This window comes from Callorhinchus milii, unplaced genomic scaffold (genome assembly GCF_018977255.1).
Source record: "Callorhinchus milii isolate IMCB2004 unplaced genomic scaffold, IMCB_Cmil_1.0 Scaffold2, whole genome shotgun sequence".
Lineage (NCBI taxonomy): Eukaryota > Metazoa > Chordata > Chondrichthyes > Chimaeriformes > Callorhinchidae > Callorhinchus > Callorhinchus milii.
The window spans coordinates 81,426,634-81,444,466 of NW_024704743.1; the positions used below are offsets into that span (position 1 = coordinate 81,426,634).

The 17,833-nt window shown below is 44.8% G+C and overlaps 2 protein-coding genes across 2 annotated transcripts in view; one reads left to right on the forward strand and one right to left on the reverse strand.

Moving 5' to 3' along the window:
* The window catches only part of mrpl13 (mitochondrial ribosomal protein L13), a 58,873-nt gene extending 45,967 nt beyond the window's left edge, over positions 1-12,906 (reverse strand). Inside the window, exons 1-2 of the mRNA XM_042332470.1 lie at positions 12,830-12,906; positions 8,321-8,444 (exon numbers count right to left, since the gene is read on the reverse strand). Coding sequence (XP_042188404.1) covers positions 8,321-8,444; positions 12,830-12,856 — 151 coding nt within the window. The 5' untranslated portion in view covers positions 12,857-12,906. The remainder of the gene's footprint in view (positions 1-8,320; positions 8,445-12,829) is intronic.
* Positions 12,907-13,128: 222 nt separating this feature from the next.
* Positions 13,129-17,833, forward strand: part of LOC103187834 (MDM2 binding protein) — a 66,165-nt gene continuing 61,460 nt past the window's right edge. The window contains exons 1-4 of the mRNA XM_042346897.1: positions 13,129-13,251; positions 16,693-16,787; positions 17,109-17,192; positions 17,760-17,833. Coding sequence (XP_042202831.1) covers positions 16,718-16,787; positions 17,109-17,192; positions 17,760-17,833 — 228 coding nt within the window. The 5' untranslated portion in view covers positions 13,129-13,251; positions 16,693-16,717. The remainder of the gene's footprint in view (positions 13,252-16,692; positions 16,788-17,108; positions 17,193-17,759) is intronic.

Genomic DNA, 17,833 nt, shown 5'->3' on the forward strand with positions numbered 1-17,833 from the left:
TCTCACGATTTGATAAATTTGATATCAATTCTTGCACTCCTTTTGGGACACTGAGAATCCAGACTTAGTATTTACTTGCATGGATTATTTATAGAAATAACATGGAGCCAGAGTAGGGATAAATAATAATAATAATCCTTGCATTTAATAATAATAAAACACCTTATCATGTCTTCAAGACGTCTCAAAGCGCTTCACAGAATATACTGTAAAGTGAACTGGCTGACTTTGTGAGTGAAATACGGCGACCAATTGCATACAGCAGTTGATTTTGTGTGGAGAATAAAAAAGATTTACAGAAAAGAATGCAGAAAAAATCCAAGATATCTCAAAAACTGAGCCAGAGGTATTCAAATTGATGCCTAACCCAATAAAATGAAATATCTTTTTGGACGAAAGGGCTTCAGATGAAAGGATTCCAGATCTGTAATCACTTTTAAATGAAAATGGCCAAGAATAACCAGACAATTGTCCAAAGAAGCCCAAACGACTTCTGTCAATCAAATTTAATCCGATTAATTTCTATAGCAGCTGCACTTCATATTCTTGTTTTATTGAGTACAAAAGAAAAGGCAGTTAATGTGTAATAGTTTTTGTTCAGTTGATTTTACATCAATGTAGACTAGAATGGAGTTTATTACTAAATTGTTGTAACAAGCAAGACCTTGACACATCAGTTAGAGGTTAGCAAACTAATAATTGAATACATGAGAGGTTATTGGAGTGTCATTGTACACTGGAAGCTCCTTAACATGCTCACATGAACCTTAAAATCTCAGGATTCCAACAATTAAAAGCATCAAACATTAAATTTTAATGTCTATAAAAATGATCATCTTTTGTGTACTTACAGAGTCTAATTTAACACGTTTTATTTCTAGCTTAAAGGACCTGAAGCTTAAAGGATCTGTATGCTAACAGAGCCAGACATAGATCAGTAAATTATCTGTTGTTTATATGTGACTAATGGGCTATACAACAACAGCTGCAATTCACATCACGGATTTACTATGTAAAAGTCAGACACTGGGATATGTTCCATTGATGTTGGCCAGAACTGTGACTTATTGGCATTAAGAAAACCATAGTGCTTGAGTGGTAAGTTTTAGGATGCTCCACTTGTCTGAGGCAGACAGGAACCTGGTTAGAGCCAAGCAGGATTTGTGTGTCTCTAAAGTGGCTGCAGAGTCAAATCATATTCACTGTTCTTTTCCCATATTATTGGGCCACCTGCACTTTTACAATTAAATGCTGGGATGCAGAGTATCACTGAGGTTTGAATAGATAAGATATCAGTGAGATTCCTGTAGCTCAGTGGTTAGAGCACTCGCTTTGCAAGCGAGAGACCTGAGTTCAATTCCAGGCAGAGGGCGAAACCATGGCATTCTTATGCACGTGGACAGCTTCCAGCTTGCCTTGGATAAGGAACTCGGCTTGAACTCTATTCCATGAGCGCTTCACTCCATTGTCTCAGCTCCAGTGGCTCTCCATCCACCAGGGAACTGAATTCAAGATCCTCGTCCTAATGTTCAAATCCCCATAGCCTCACCCGCCTTAACTCTGTGATCTCCTGCAACTCTTCCAACCTGGCTGCTCTCTCTATTCGGTGAACACCCACCTGCTTCATGCCCCTGCCTGACTGCTCCACCACGGGCAAACTTTCAGCCATTCTTGTCTAGCTTTCTGAAGCTCCATCCCAGAGTCTCTCTGCCTTGCCCCTTCTCCCACCACGTTTAAAGCTCACTTTAAGATCTTTCTTTCTGACTGGAAATTGGTCACCTTCTCCCTCTTCCCCTTCCTCTTCTCACCACCTTCCTCAGCTCCCCCCATCCCCAGCTTGGGCTTCCGGTCAGCTCTGTGAAGCTCTGAGATGCTATCCTACATGAAGAGAGCTATATAAATGCAAGCTGTTGTTGTCCACCACACTCAATGAAAATTTCAGACAGACATTATAGGCTCTCTGGCTCCTTTGACTGTCCAATGCAGTAACTAGTCTATACTACTCTTAGGAACAGTTGTGTGTATAGTCTTATGAAGAATTCAATTACATTTCTCTAAAAATAAAATCTACGTGAAGAAATTTTGACTTAAAGCTGGAACCATTTATGCAGCCCTTTTGCCGGTTAGTTTGGCTTGCTTATTCAATTGTTAATGCATAAGAAGACAAAATTTTAAATTTTTAAAAAAAAATTTGAGGAAGACAGTAATCTTTTCCTTTCCTTCTCTTTCTACCCATCCAAGCCGTGGATATGTGAAACAGACATCCATCAAAGCAGTTCATGGCACGTTGTTTTACTCCCTTAAAAAAAAGGATAATTAGCTGTTTAAAACAGCATTGTATAAGATGAACAAGCACTCCCCTGGCTACAACTGCAGTGAGGGGAGGGGCTGAAGAAATTTGTCTGTGGAAAGAAGGAAGCTTGATATGAAGTGAAGATATCTTCCTCACTCCCCATTTTCAAAGCCTGCCTCAATACATACCTCTTTAACTGCACTTTTGGTCACATTTGCAAACCCTCCCACCCACCTTCTTCAACTCCCAACTCCCGCATCGGGTTTATCCAGCCAGCTTTTTAAACCACTTTGAGACATCCTCCCAGTATGAAAGGCACTATATAAATGATATTGTATTGAAATTGTAGGAATGGAAAAAATACTTTTTTTGAATAAAATAGATACTTTATTCAATTATGTTTGGAGTTCAGGCAGTAGCTACAGAATATTTCCCCTCAGGAGATGGGTGGGTGGGTAAGCAAACGATAGTATACCGAGAAAGGCGTAACAGTGAAAGGTGCAGGCTTGAGTAGGTGAATGGCCTTTGTTCCTATCTAATTTATGTAAACTTTGATTATTAAACCTTGGATGAAATACAACAGAAGAGGTGGTTGAATTGACAAAAAAAAACTTTTAAGCATGTGGATATTATGTTAATCCCCAGTTTATACTACACAAAACAATTTCCTATTTCTTCCAGCAGTAAAGCAATTGGGATCCAAAAGCATGATTCATATGTCTCATAGTAAAATCACTGCACACCACAGAGCCTGCTTCACATGTAACTGATACTACTTTTAACCTGTGGCTCCAAAGTCGAAATGCAGTCCCAAACTGGAAGCAATGTCACATTTTGTGTTTCCATAATTTCTACACAGCCTCGAGACTTCCAGACACCACCTGCAGCAAGTGATTTTCTGCCACAGGAATTCGTGCCAATTTTTCTCCTTCCAACTCCTCCTTTCCTGTTGCCACTTCATTCCTTGCTCCCCTTATAGGTACAGTTTCAAGTGCCCTGGACTTATTACAAAAGTTTTTTTATTCCCAGGATGTCAGTGGGGAGGAGGGGGGGCCACGGGGGAAACGGATGGACGACTACATTAATCATTCCTGCTAGTTATACCGAGTAGATGCCTCTCTAGCTCATTGCTTACCACATGACAGCCTCAGCATTGTATTTCATGCAAGGAGACATAAAGGGAAAAACGCAAACATCCAAACTTGCTTGGAAGAACACAATTTTTTGTGTTAAGTGTTACCCACAAATGTTATGCAGAAATAAGTTATAGCAACCATCATGTGGAGTGACATGATTGAAAATCTTTAAATATGTAGCAGCTTTAAACCTTTCAATTTCAGTATCCATGACCTTGTGTTTTTCAGTCTCAATTAGCTTCAACTATGTGTGAAAAATAAATGATGAGATATTAGAGCTAATCAGATCCTAACCCCGCAAAGTGTTCTGTTGACAAACAAGGTAAACATCAGCCTCTTGTTTATTTATAAATAAAAAGTGTAAACAAAAAAAATTGCTCATGGGGATGGGGTGGCGGGAGAGAGGGCTAATATAAAGCACCTCGCTTTTTTGTGGATCCATTATACAGTGCTTAATTTTATGGAACTGCAACATGATGTTATATAGGGGTTACTCGTTATAAGCACTGCTCAATTATTCCTTTTACTACTTAATAAAGAAATAATAACTGCTGCACCAAATGGCTGCTGTGTTTGCCTACAAATGCACAGTTGTAAGACTTGACCGTAATTACCTCTGGAACACAAGCTGTTATCAAAGTTCTAGTCACCATAGAATTATGTAAGACTTATGCCAAAGTCAAGAGGAAACAAATTGTGAAGGTAACTTTTAGGACAGACACCAAGAAGTATTTTTTTTACACAGATGTACAAGTTAAAATGAGTTAGCAGGAATGGTGGTGGAAACTAGGACTCATTTCAGAAACGTCTGTAATGGCAAATTGTTCAAGTTAGTATTCAGAATGCATAGGATCAAATCGACTAAAGAGCTTTTTCATCAAAACCTATCTCGTGATCTTGCATGATTTATCAACGTGTGGGAATTATCAATTTGTGGTCGAGTCACAGCACTTAGCATTGTACTGTAGTACACATGGCTTATTGCAAGTCTGAGATATAAAGATCCCAATTTGCATTAGTGCCTAGATGCTTTAGGTTGTTAGATTTATCAAAAAGCACATCTAAATTGGCATTAACATGCTTTAAGTGGCTTTATGTTGACTGCCAGAGATCGCTTGCGTATTTCTGCTTCATTATTCTCAATTCTGCATCGCCAAAAACATGCAGAAAATACTGAATTGATCATGGAAGTGATGATTGGAAAGAAAAAAAAAGGAAACTATTTTGGATGTTGTAAAATTGTATACTTCTATTATATTTTCAGCGTTCTGGAACTCCCTGTATTTGAAGCTTCTACCACTAATTCTGTTAAATTAGCACACGCATCTACTTTGCATCAACAATGACAAGGAAGTTCAACTACGTATTAGTTTTTCATGAAGTATAACCTAGATATTACCAGCTTCATCATTGTATTCACAAAATCCCTAAATGAAATAGGTGAAACTTTTTCACCTCGAGTATCAGGGGTGAGTAGGGTGGTGGGGGCAGAATCCATTGTAGCTTTCAAGAGGGAAGTAGAAAGAGAGGAGCTTGAACAGGTATGGGGATAAGCCAAAGCAATGGGATTGAAGTGATCTCTTTGCTCTGTGAGCTGGTACAAACTTGATGGCTGAATGGCCTCTTTCTGTGCTGTAGATTTCTATGTTTCTATGTTGCTAACCAAATATATTAAAATTAACAACCTTCCTGAGACCAGGAATCAAGCCTTGGTGTTTGATTCCTGGTCTCTGCCAGAATGGCAAGAGAGGAAAGAGTAAGGTACAAACAGTCTTACAAACATCAACTCGAGTTAATTAACCCAGACTCAAACATTAGGAATGACCTCCAGTGTGTTGTAGCTGAGGGCTGGTGTTGAAAGTAAAAAGCTTCAGCCGAGGTTAGGGAAAAAACTGGAGAGGATTAAAAAGAAATTATCCGTGGTCTCTCTCATACATAAGTAGTTTAGGCTCCACATACAATCAAATAGGTTGTCAGAACTAATATATGTCTAGTACACATGAACAAGCAATTTAGGGATGTATTTAAATCTTTCCTGAGAAAAAAATTCCCTTCACCATGAGAATAAACCTTTAATAACGAGTTCTTCTTAAGTTCATTCTCTTCAAATGCCACAAAGATATTTGAACATATATTTGACAGAAGTATTCCAGTGTACGTTTAGAGGGATATTCGTGACTGCAGGCATTGTGTTTGCTGCCTCTTTGTACTTACTGCATACTTGTCTAAACTTCACCTTACATTTTAGTTACTTGATTTTTCTATTTGGACAAGAAGGCACCTGAAACAATAATAATAATCCTTGCATTTAATGCATTTCACATCGTTGAGACATCTCAAAGCCCATCACAGGATATACTGTAAAGTGGATTGACTGTGTATTTTGTGAGTGAAATGCAGCAGCTAGTTACACGCAGAATGTCCTAGAAACAGTGTGCAACCAATTTTATGGGAACTGTTGCCTAGGATACCGGGAGAAACTCCCTTCTCTTTTTGAATAATACTATGGGATCTTTAATGCCCACATAAACTGGCAGACGGGACCTCGGTTTAACCCACAACATTCTGACTCAGAGGCAAGAGTGCTACCGCTGAGCCAGGCTGACACACACAATTTAACATGTTGTGAATTTCCAGCAGATTTGAATAGATTGTAGATCATAATATGTATATATATATGATAAAAAGACCAATAAGTGTTTTTTTCTACTTTTGAATCCTTTTTTTAATTAGTTTTCAGATTTTCCGCTCTGCATACACACAGTCAGAGATGATCAATAGGTAGCATTTTAACTTAGTGTCACATGTAAGAGCATTTGAACAATGTTCTGTGCTTCTTTATGATTTATGGAAGTTTATGATTCTTGCTGAAACTATTTTACAACTTGTACAGATGCCTCAAACTCTCTCCTTAAGTGGTCAACGTGATGCAAAGGCAGCTATTTTATTCCTGCCACTCTGTCGTTGTTCCCCATTGCTGCACATTTCTATCCATTTAACTTTACTTGCTCTTGCTTTCCTATTCCTCTCCATTCAGAGTTAGTTACTTTAAAGCTGTAAATATCTGGATGTGTAATTACAAGTGAGACTTTAAATCATAATGGTTGCCAACAGACCACCTCAATGAGGCACGAGAGGTCAAAGCAAATCTTCAAAATGGCAAGAAAAATCAGCAAGTACTATTATTTTTGAAACATAGGCACTGCCTTTTAGGAAATTAATATGTCTAAGACATAGCAATGGGGTATTGGTGTAGATTCGACACTTGACCGATGCTACGGTCTGTTAAACGTTATATAAAACGTTCTCTCTGACTAACTGAGGGATTTAATAATGCAATCTTTAAAATGCAGTTATCCTGCCATCTGGTGGCCACATTTAATTATTACACTTCTCTTTTAAAAACGACTGCAAGTGTACAAACATACACCTCCAATTGTACATCTTTACTCTTTATCATAACCTCAGTTATTCAAATTCCTTAATTATTTTCATTTCTCAATAATAGCAATCCCATTTTTAAACATATAGTAGGAAGAGATATTTGGGTTGCTTCATTCAGCTGGTAGCATTCTCATCTCTCAGTCAGAAGTTTGTGGGTTCAAGCCACATGCCGGGACTTGAGTTTATAGTCTATAGTATATACTATAGTATATAGTATCCTGGCCAACAATCTTCAAGATGAATCAGTCATTCACCTCATGTTGGACTTTTCTGTGTGCAAAATGTCTCTATAATAATAATCCTTGCATTTGATATAGCGCTTTTCACGTCGGGAGGACGTCCCAAAGCGCTTCACAGAATATACTGTAAAGTGAATTGACTGTATATTTGTGGGCGAACGCGGCAGCCAATTGCGCACAGCAATGTCCCACAAACAGTCGTGGATTGAAAATGACCAATTTATTATTGTTTTTGGTTTTGGAGGGATTATTATTAGGCTCTGTGTGGAGTAAGGAAACTTGCCCAAGGTTTCGCCCTGTCTGGAATTGAACTCAGGTCTCTCACTTGCAAAGCGAGTGCTCTTATCACTGAGCTACAGGACTCCACGAATGTTTGTCTGTGTTTGATAATAATTACTGTCAAGCATTTTGAGACTTTTCATACATAAGTGCTACAAATATGCAAGTTCTTTTTTTTAATCATTGTTAAGCAGAGCCAAACTAACTGAGCATTTGAACCAATGTTTTAGAACTCTTTTATCAACCATATTAAAAATCCACGCAGAAAGCATATGAATGGGAAAAACAAAATGTTCTTTATCCACTCGCACCATTCTAGTACTAATGGGATTATGGGTATCCCATCTATGGAATACAGTTTGCCAGATTGTATAATGTGGATTGTAACACTAGATTCATATTCTTTTAGTCCTACTGGGACTATGGGAATCCCAATAGCAAACTACAATTTGTCAATAGCAAAATACAGATTTAAATGGTTGATTAATATTCTGGATCCTTTTTCCTTCGTTACTTAAGAGTGACAGGAAGCAAGTTTGCAGTTTCAAGTTTAAAAAAAACTCTTGTGATTCACTTAGATTACATGCACCAGGCTGAATTATAAGATGGAGATTGAATTCTTGGCCCACACAACAACAACTTGCATTTATAATCACGCTTCATGTAGAGCAACGTCTCGGAGTGCCTTACAGATAACAGTGCCAAACACCATTTAGGGCAGGGGTGTGTGGGGAACAGGGAAGGTGACTGAAGGCATAGTTGAAGAGATTACTGTTAAGAATTCAATTTGTTGGTCATTAAAATTAAAGGACACATCACAATTTGTGATAATTAGTGCAATAGTTAGAAGAATCTGTACTCAAAAGCCATTTGTGCAACTACCGACACTTTTGATATTTGGAAAAGGAGTAACAATCTTGGATACTTACTCAGTGCATGATAGATTGGTTTATGTTTCCCCTGAAGTCTGACTGAGCACATAGAAGCAATCTTTCCAGGTGGCTGCATTTTGGCATCAATCAAATACCAAATTCTTGAAAAGGAGGCCCATTGCTGGAACCAAAAGAGAGAAAAATCTATGTGTTTTTAAGTAGAAAATGCATAGAACATATCTTGAAATTATATAGCAATATGTCACCAAAAATACATAGATTTTTGTGGGGTCAGCCAAGTGTCTTACACATACGGAAACCCATCACCATGCTAAATATATCCATATCAAACAGGGCATCCCACCTATACATGGAAATTCCAGAGATATTTATTGGAATGGAATGTGCACCCTCTCCCTGGAAGGGCACATCCTTCTTACCTAATCCCAGAGTAATAGGTGCAGATTGGCATGAGCCAAGGCTTTTGGCCCCAGAGTGTGCAATGGGGTACTGCTGGAGTCGAACCAGCTAAAACGATACAGCTTGCGATTGATATCACTGTCTGGCAAGGTTTCTCACTGCTTGGCCAACTAGGCCCACCCTACCCTTAGGGCTTTGGCTTGCAGGTTAACAGGAGCTGAGAGGGAAGAAACCCTGCCCCCAGTGACTGGTCTGCCCTTCAATACCCTGACAATAAACCAGGCTGGTTGTGCCGTCATCAACAGTGCTCTGGAATACTGCGGACCTGCCTGCTCAGGAACTGGACTTCAGAGACCACCACAGAGGGTGGGCTCGATTCTGTCATTCCATTGCCAAAAAGTCATCTTGGGAATCAGTTCAGCTCCAAGGAGACTCTGTTTACTTCCCCCCCGCCCCACAAGGAGGATAGTCACTAGTTGATCATTTGACAGTGAGTTTGAGCCCTCTTTAGTTTGATGCCAGCTACCAGGAACGAGCTGCGAGAAGTACATAGAAAATAAGAAAAGGGTGAAAAATGTAAGACATAAAAGATACATTTTGAATACCCGTGAGATATGAAATTTGAGGACAGGAAAAGATCATTCAGTCCAACAATTATACACAATTTCATAGCTCTGAACTCCAACAACCTTCTCACAAGGGGCCCAAATTACACCCCATCTTATTCTTCACACTAAACAAGGAAGATTGTCGAAGTTGGGATCTCAGAACCCAAAGCCCAATCTGTGTGCTATGTGCCCAATGCCTTGCACGTATTGGACATCTTGTGTGTATCCTCTCCCACACTAAGCTTTGTGACCCAATCACCCCCATCCTTGCCCAGCTTCATTGGCTCCCCATCCTGCAGAGGAAGGATGAAGTTCAAGATTCTTATCGTCATCTTTAAAGCCCTCCACGGTCTTGCTCCCCCCCATCTCTGTGACCTATTAAAACTTCATCAACCTATCCGCTTCCTCCTCTCTTCAGGCACTGGTCTGCCTGCTCCACGTCACCCACTCTGCCTGCTCCACTATCGGTGTTCGGGCCTTCAGCCTTTCTGCCTCCAACCTCTGGAACTCCATCCCTGCCCTCCCCCTCCCTTGCTTCCTTCAAGGCCCATCTCAAGACCTTCCTTTTCGACCATGCCTTCTGTCATTTTCCCTCCTCCACCCCCCTTGCCCTCTGCCCCTCTCTGATTCCAACCCGCAGCTCAGGTGCAAACCCCTCATTGTCCATGACTAGGGATGTCCTCCCAACGTGGAAGGTGCCTTATAAATGCAATTTGTTATTGTTATGGCATACATTTTCCTAAATGGAGAGTCGCTCTCACATTGTTGAACTCTGTCATTCTGTCAGGATAGCAGTGGTCCTGGAGTCGAGGGTGGAGGTAGAGAGTTAGAGTTGGATATCATCCGCAAACATGTGGAAGTTGACCCGTGTCTGCGGATGATTACACCAAGAGGGAGCATGTAGATATTGAAGAGGACTGGACAGATCCCTGAGGAACGCCGCAGGAGATTGTGCGGGGATGGAGGAGAAGCTGCTTGTGGAAACAAAGTGGAAATAGTGTGAAAGGTAGGGTTTCAACCAGTCAAGGACAGAAATATGAAGGTTGAAGTGACAGGAGAGCCGGTGAAGAAGGATAGAGTGGTCAACTGTATCAAATCCAGCAGAGCGGTCAAGGAGGACGAGCAGTCAGAGGGAGCCCTGGTCACAGGTAGACAAAATATCATTTGTCCCTTTGACCAAGGCTGTTTCTGTGCTGTGGGCAGCAAGGAAATCCAGTTGGAGGGGTTCGTAGAGGGAGTGACAGGAGAGGAAGGAGCAAAGCAATAACTTGTTCCAGGACCTTGGAAAATAAGGTTGGAGATAGTGCATAAATTGAGAGCAGGGATGGGTCCAGGGAAGGCTTTTTGATGATAGGGACGATGGTAGCTGTTTTAAGGGTGTGGGAACGGTGCCAGTGGCCAAAGCGAAGTTGGTGATGTCACATGCATCAGGATTCGGAGTATCCAAACCAAACCAAGAATTCTATGCATCCCACCTACACATGGAAATTCCATGGAGACAGATTGTTGGAATGGGAAGCACAATCTCTCCCTGGAGGGACGCATCTTGCTTACATAATATCAGGACTTCCTAATACTCTCACCAAGGCTTGGGGACACCAGAATGTGTGCTGGGGAGACTGCTGGAGTCTCGCCAGCTAAAACTGCATAGCTTGCCATTCATACCGCTGTCTGTCCAGCTGGACCATCCTACTCGTCAGGGCTTTGGCTTGGAGGGTTAACAGGAGCTGAGTGGGATGGTTTGCGGGGCTATGGGGGGAGTGGGACTGGGATTGATTTGGGAAGCTCATGTCAAAGAGCCGCACAGACACGATGGGCTGAACCTTCCTTCTGTGCTGTGTGATCCTATGACTCCCTGACCCCAGTGGCTGCTCTGCCCTTCCAGGTCCTCAGCCTCGGCTGTGGTGTCATCAGCGCAGTATCCACCAGGTGAGCGAGCGGCGGGTTAGAGCTGGCGGTGAGTGAGTGAGTGAGTGAGCTGGTCAGTCAGTCAGTCAGTGAGTGAGCTGGTCAGTCAGTCAGTCAGTCAGTCAGTGAGTGAGCTGGTCAGTCAGTCAGTCAGTCAGTGAGTGAGCTGGTCAGTTAGTCAGTCAGTCAGTCAGTCAGTGAGTGAGCTGGTCAGTTAGTCAGTCAGTCAGTGAGTGAGCTGGTCAGTCAGTCAGTCAGTTAGTGAGTGAGCTGGTCAGTCAGTCAGTCAGTGAGTGAGTGAGCTGGTCAGTCAGTCAGTTAGTGAGTGAGTGAGCTGGTCAGTCAGTCAGTCAGTTAGTGAGTGAGTGAGCTGGTCAGTCAGTCAGTCAGTGAGTGAGCTGGTCAGTCAGTCAGTCAGTTAGTGAGTGAGCTGGTCAGTCAGTCAGTCAGTGAGTGAGTGAGCTGGTCAGTCAGTCAGTTAGTGAGTGAGTGAGCTGGTCAGTCAGTCAGTCAGTCAGTTAGTGAGTGAGTGAGCTGGTCAGTCAGTCAGTTAGTGAGTGAGCTGGTCAGTCAGTCAGTGAGTCAGTGAGTGAGCTGGTCAGTTAGTCAGTCAGTCAGTGAGTGAGCTGGTCAGTTAGTCAGTCAGTCAGTGAGTGAGCTGGTCAGTCAGTCAGTTAGTGAGTGAGCTGGTCAGTCAGTCAGTTAGTGAGTGAGCTGGTCAGTTAGTCAGTCAGTCAGTGAGTGAGCTGGTCAGTCAGTCAGTCAGTTAGTGAGTGAGCTGGTCACTCAGTCAGTTAGTGAGTGAGTGAGCTGGTCAGTCAGTCAGTTAGTGAGTGAGCTGGTCAGTCAGTCAGTGAGTGAGCTGGTCAGTCAGTCAGTGAGTCAGTGAGTGAGCTGGTCAGTCAGTCAGTGGGTCACTGAGTGAGTGAGTGAGTGAGTGAGTGAGTGAGTGAGTGAGTGAGTGAGTGAGTGAGTGAGTGAGTGAGTGGTGAGTGAGTGAGTGAGTGAGTGAGTGAGTGAGTGAGTGAGTGAGTGAGTGAGTGAGTGAGTGAGTGAGTGAGTGAGTGAGTGAGTGAGTGAGTGGGTGGGTCAGTCAGTCAGTGAGCTGGTCAGTGAGTGAGTGAGTGGGTCAGTCAGTGAGTGAGTGAGTGAGTGGATCAGTGAGTGAGTGAGTGGGTCAGTGAGTGAGTGAGTGAGTGAGTGGATCAGTGAGTGAGTGGGTCAGTGAGTGAGTGAGTGGATCAGTGAGTGAGTGAGTGGATCAGTGAGTGAGTGAGTGGGTCAGTGAGTGAGTGAGTGAGTGAGTGAGTGGGTCAGTGAGTGAGTGAGTGAGTGGATCAGTGAGTGAGTGAGTGAGTGGATCAGTGAGTGAGTGAGTGGATCAGTGAGTGAGTGAGTGAGTGAGTGGGTCAGTGAGTGAGTGAGTGAGTGAGTGGATCAGTGAGTGAGTGGGTCAGTGAGTGAGTGAGTGGGTCAGTGAGTGAGTGAGTGAGTGGATCAGTGAGTGAGTGAGTGAGTGAGTGAGTGAGTGAGTGAGTGAGTGAGTGAGTGAGTGAGTGAGTGAGTGGATCAGTGAGTGAGTGAGTGAGTGGATCAGTGAGTGAGTGAGTTTGTTGGCAGTGCTTCTCACCTGAGCAGCTTTACTCCAGTTGGACATATTGAGGTGGTGTACCCTCTGAAGACGTCCGGGGGAGAGCGGGGAGAGAGCGGGGGGGGGAGAGACCAGGGGGGGAGAGCGGGGGGGAGAGCCCGGGGGGAGCGGGGGGGGAGAGCCCCGGGGAGAGCGGGGGGAGAGCCCGGGGGGGGAGACCCGGGGCCGCTCAATGTGACTGTCACCACTCCGATGAGCGGTGTATTCCCGACACGACCGAGCGGAGCGGAGCGGAGCGCAGACACACGGACAGAGCCTGGAGGGCCGCGCCGGGGGGGGGAGAGCAGAGAAGCGTTTCCCTCCGGACCCGAGACTGTGACACCCGACACCCGCACAGCCTGGAACCGGAAGCCGAGAGAACCCGCGACCGTTTGAGAACAGAGGCACAGAGAGACACAGAGGTAAATACCCCCCAACCCTCACCCCCCCCCCCCACACTGACCCCCCCTCACACACACTGACCCTCACCACACTGACCCCACACACACTGACCCCCCACACTGACCCTCACCCCCCCACACTGACCCCTCCACACACTGACCCTCACCCCACACACACTGACCCCCCACACACACACTGACCCCCCACACACTGACCCCCCACACTGACCCTCACCCCACACACACTGACCCCCCCTCACACACACTGACCCCCACACTGACCCTCACCCACACACACTGACCCTCACCACACACTGACCCTCACCACACACTGACCCTCACCCCCCCACACTGACCCCCCACACTGACCCCCCACACTGACCCCCACACTGACCCTCACCCCCCACACTGACCCTCACCCCCCCCCCCCACACTGACCCCCCACACTGACCCCCCACACTGACCCTCACCCCCCCACACTGACCCTCACCCCCCCACACACTGACCCCACACACTGACCCCACACACTGACCCCACACACTGACCCCACACACTGACCCTCACCCACACACACTGACCCTCACCCACACACACACTGACCCTCACCCCCCCACACTGACCCTCACCCCCCACACTGACCCTCACCCCCCCACACACTGACCCCCCACACTGACCCCCCACACTGACCCCCCACACTGACCCTCCCCCCCACACTGACCCTCACCCACACACACTGACCCTCACCCCCACACACACTGACCCTCACCCCCCCACACTGACCCTCACCCCCCCACACTGACCCTCACCCCCCCCCCACACTGACCCCCCACACTGACCCCCCACACTGACCCTCACCCACACACACTGACCCTCACCCACACACACACTGACCCTCACCCCCCCACACTGACCCTCACCCCCACCCCCACACACTGACCCCCCACACTGACCCTCACCCACACACACTGACCCTCACCCCCCCCCACACACACTGACCCTCACCCACACACACTGACCCTCACCCCCCCACACACTGACCCCCCCACACTGACCCTCACCCACACACACTGACCCTCACCCACACACACTGACCCTCACCCCCCCCACACTGACCCCCCCTCACAGTGACCCCCCACACACACACTGACCCCCCCACACACACACTGACCCCCACCCCCCCACACACACACTGACCCCCACCCCCCCCCACACACACTGACCCCCCCACACACACACTGACCCTCACCCCCCCACACACACACTGACCCTCACCCCCCCACACACACACTGACCCTCACCCCCCCACACACACACTGACCCTCACCCCCCCACACACACACTGACCCCCACCCCACACTGACCCCCACACACACACTGACCCCCCCCCACACACTGACCCCCCCCCACACACACCCCACCCCCCCACACACACACTGACCCCCACCCCCCACACACTGACCCCCACCCCTCACACACTGACCCCCACACACTGACCCCCCCACACTGACCCCCCACCCCCCCACACACACACAGTGACCCCCACCCCCCCACACTGACCCCCATCCCCCCCACACACACACTGACCCCCATACACTGACCCTCCCCCCACACACACTGAACCCCCCCACACACACTGACCCCCCACACACTGACCCCCCACACACTGATCCCCCCACATTGACCCCCCCAAACACTGACTCCCCCACACACTGACCCCCCCACACACTGACCCCCCCACACACTGACCCCCCCACACTGACCCCCCCACACACTGACCCCCCCACACACTGACCCCCCACACACTGACCCCCCCACACACTGACCCCCCACACACTGACCCCCCCACACGCTGACCCCACACACACTGATCCCCCCACACTGACCCCCCCCAAAACACTGACCCCCCCCCACACTGACCCCCACCCCCACTGACCCCCATCCCCCCCACACTGACCCCCCCCAACACTGACCCCCCACACACACTGACACCCCCCACACACACTGACCACCCCACACACACACACTGCCCCCCCTTCCCACACTGACCGCCCCCCCCCACGCTGACCGCCACCCCCCACACTGACCACCCCCATCCACACTGACCCCCCCCCTCCCACACTGACCCCAACCTCCCATACTGCCCCACTGCCCCGCCCGCCTACATACTTACCCCATTGTCCACAAACTTACAGACAAATACACACAATATTGCCCACACACAGACTGAGATAAAGACATGACAGCACTGCGCAGCGAGAGAGAGAAATAGACATAAATGCTGTGCAGAATAATAATAATGATAATAATTAATGATGATGATATTAATCCTTGCATTTCATATAGCATCTTATCATGTCGGTGAGATGTCTTATTATGCTCCACAATATACTGTAAAGTATAGTGACGGTATTTTGTGGGCAAAACATGGCAGCCAATTGTGCACATCAGTGTCTCACAAACAGACGTGGATTGAGTGACCAAATCATTTTTTGGAGGGATTATTACCGCCTGGAAAGCGATCCGCCAATTGACTAACAACCAGGTTGCTACTTACTGCTAGGTAAACAGAGGCGTGTGTGTTGGAGTAAGGAAACTTGCCTAAGATTTTGCCCCGATAATATTGCATTTGATAAGGCACTATATCAAATGCAAGGCTTATTATTGTTATTATTATAAATAAATAGAGGCCAGAGAAACAAGATAAGTGTGCACATAACAAGTAATACAGACTGAAACACTGACATATGGTTAGTTTTTTAATAATATGTTTTCAGCTAGAGGTTGCAAAGCTGTTATAATTTATAGGAACAGGGAGACAGAAACATACATAAATTGATGAACTGAGATAATATTCTATCAGGCCTTCTGTTAGAAACAGATTCTGATTTTCGCTCTCAGTTCTGCCTCCTGACTTTTTCCTCACTCTGTCTTTGTTAGTGACCGACACACACCATTTACATCTTTTGATATCTATCTCTACGTCTATAGCTTTCCTGTCTGATGGAGAGATTAGAGACACACTCATAATTATTAGTATTGTGATAGGCAAAGAGAGACATTCAAATAAAGTGATAGAGAAAATCTACCAGTAGGAGAAGGAGCAGAAAACATATACATCGATAGAACAATCTTGATTCTCATAAAACATACAGACTGAGATCAAAGCAATCAGAGTGTGAGATAGCCTGTATTCATGAAACCCAAATGATACATTAATATAATAATAATAATCCTTGCATTTGATATAGCGCTTTTCACGTCTTCTGGACGTCTCAAATTGCTTCACAAAATATGCTGTAAAGTGAATTGACTGTATATTTGTAGGCGAAACGCGGCAGCCAATTGCGGACAGCAGCGTCCCACAAACAGTCATGGATTGAAAATGAACAATTTATTATTGTTTTGTTTTTTGGAGGGATTATTATTCAAACACTGTGATACTGTCTCTTTGAATTTAAACAGTTTGTGCATTTGGGTCAGTCCTATAATGGATAGGTATGTGCTTCTCGTGGCATGGGATCGAAGTGCTGACCCACATAAGAATGAAGAGTTCACTGGTAAGTACTGGTATAAGTTAGTTTTTTATCAAATTGGATGTTTTAAAGATATAGTGAGAGCTTGACTTTTTTAAAAAAATTCTAATGACTTGTAAAATGTATTAGGGATTATTAGAGGTTGGTATTAGATAGAATCAATCTGGATATTGTTGATCTCAAACTATGAATATTCATTGACATACAACGTACAGCATTGCTGTTTTAACATTGCTTTTTCAATTGCACAAATTGCATATTGCAATAACAAGAGAATTGCCTTGTCAAAAACGTATGCTACACATATAAATAAATTTAAATGTACGTCACACTCTTGTTTAACAGAACGGACAGCAGCTACTGGCATTTATGATTTCCTGAGAAAAATCAGCAACACCTCTATAAATTCCAATGGGATCTCGCTTCCAGGTAATTTTGATTCAAGTAAGCTAATTATTCGCTTTTCTTTTCATTTCCTGATATTGAACTTTATTTTTCTGCTTCTTCCTATTCTGCAAAGTTACTAAATCATACCCAATGCTCCAATTTGGCAGCTAACTGTTTACTAAGCATCCAGCGCCTTGGGTGTCATCCTGACAGGAAAGGAGCTTATATAAGTGCAATTTTGTTGTAGTTGAATCCTTGGATAGTTTAAAATCTGACTACCTAATGATATTACTTCACACTTAATAAGTGTAGATGTCGAGCAGGAGGCTTTAGGGGGTTCTTTCTTAAAACATTTGTTTCTACTGAATTTTCTTTCATTGTATTTTCTTCTTTGCTTTTATGTTTATTTCTCTCTCATTACTTTTGCTACAACAGCTTCCTTTTGCAGTCTTGCCTGAAAATAATAGAATATTAATGTGAAGTGGTAACTTAATAATTGTGGTAACTTGATAAAAGTGAAATCATAATCGGCTCTTAGATTACTTAGATTACTTTTCAAAGCCTCTATTAAAACTTGTTGCTTGATATTGTGTCATTTTATCTTTGCAGCTTGTTCAGTAACTGGTGTTCCAGTACAGCAGAAATGGTTCTTTGCAATTCAAACAATCTATGGCTTTTCACAG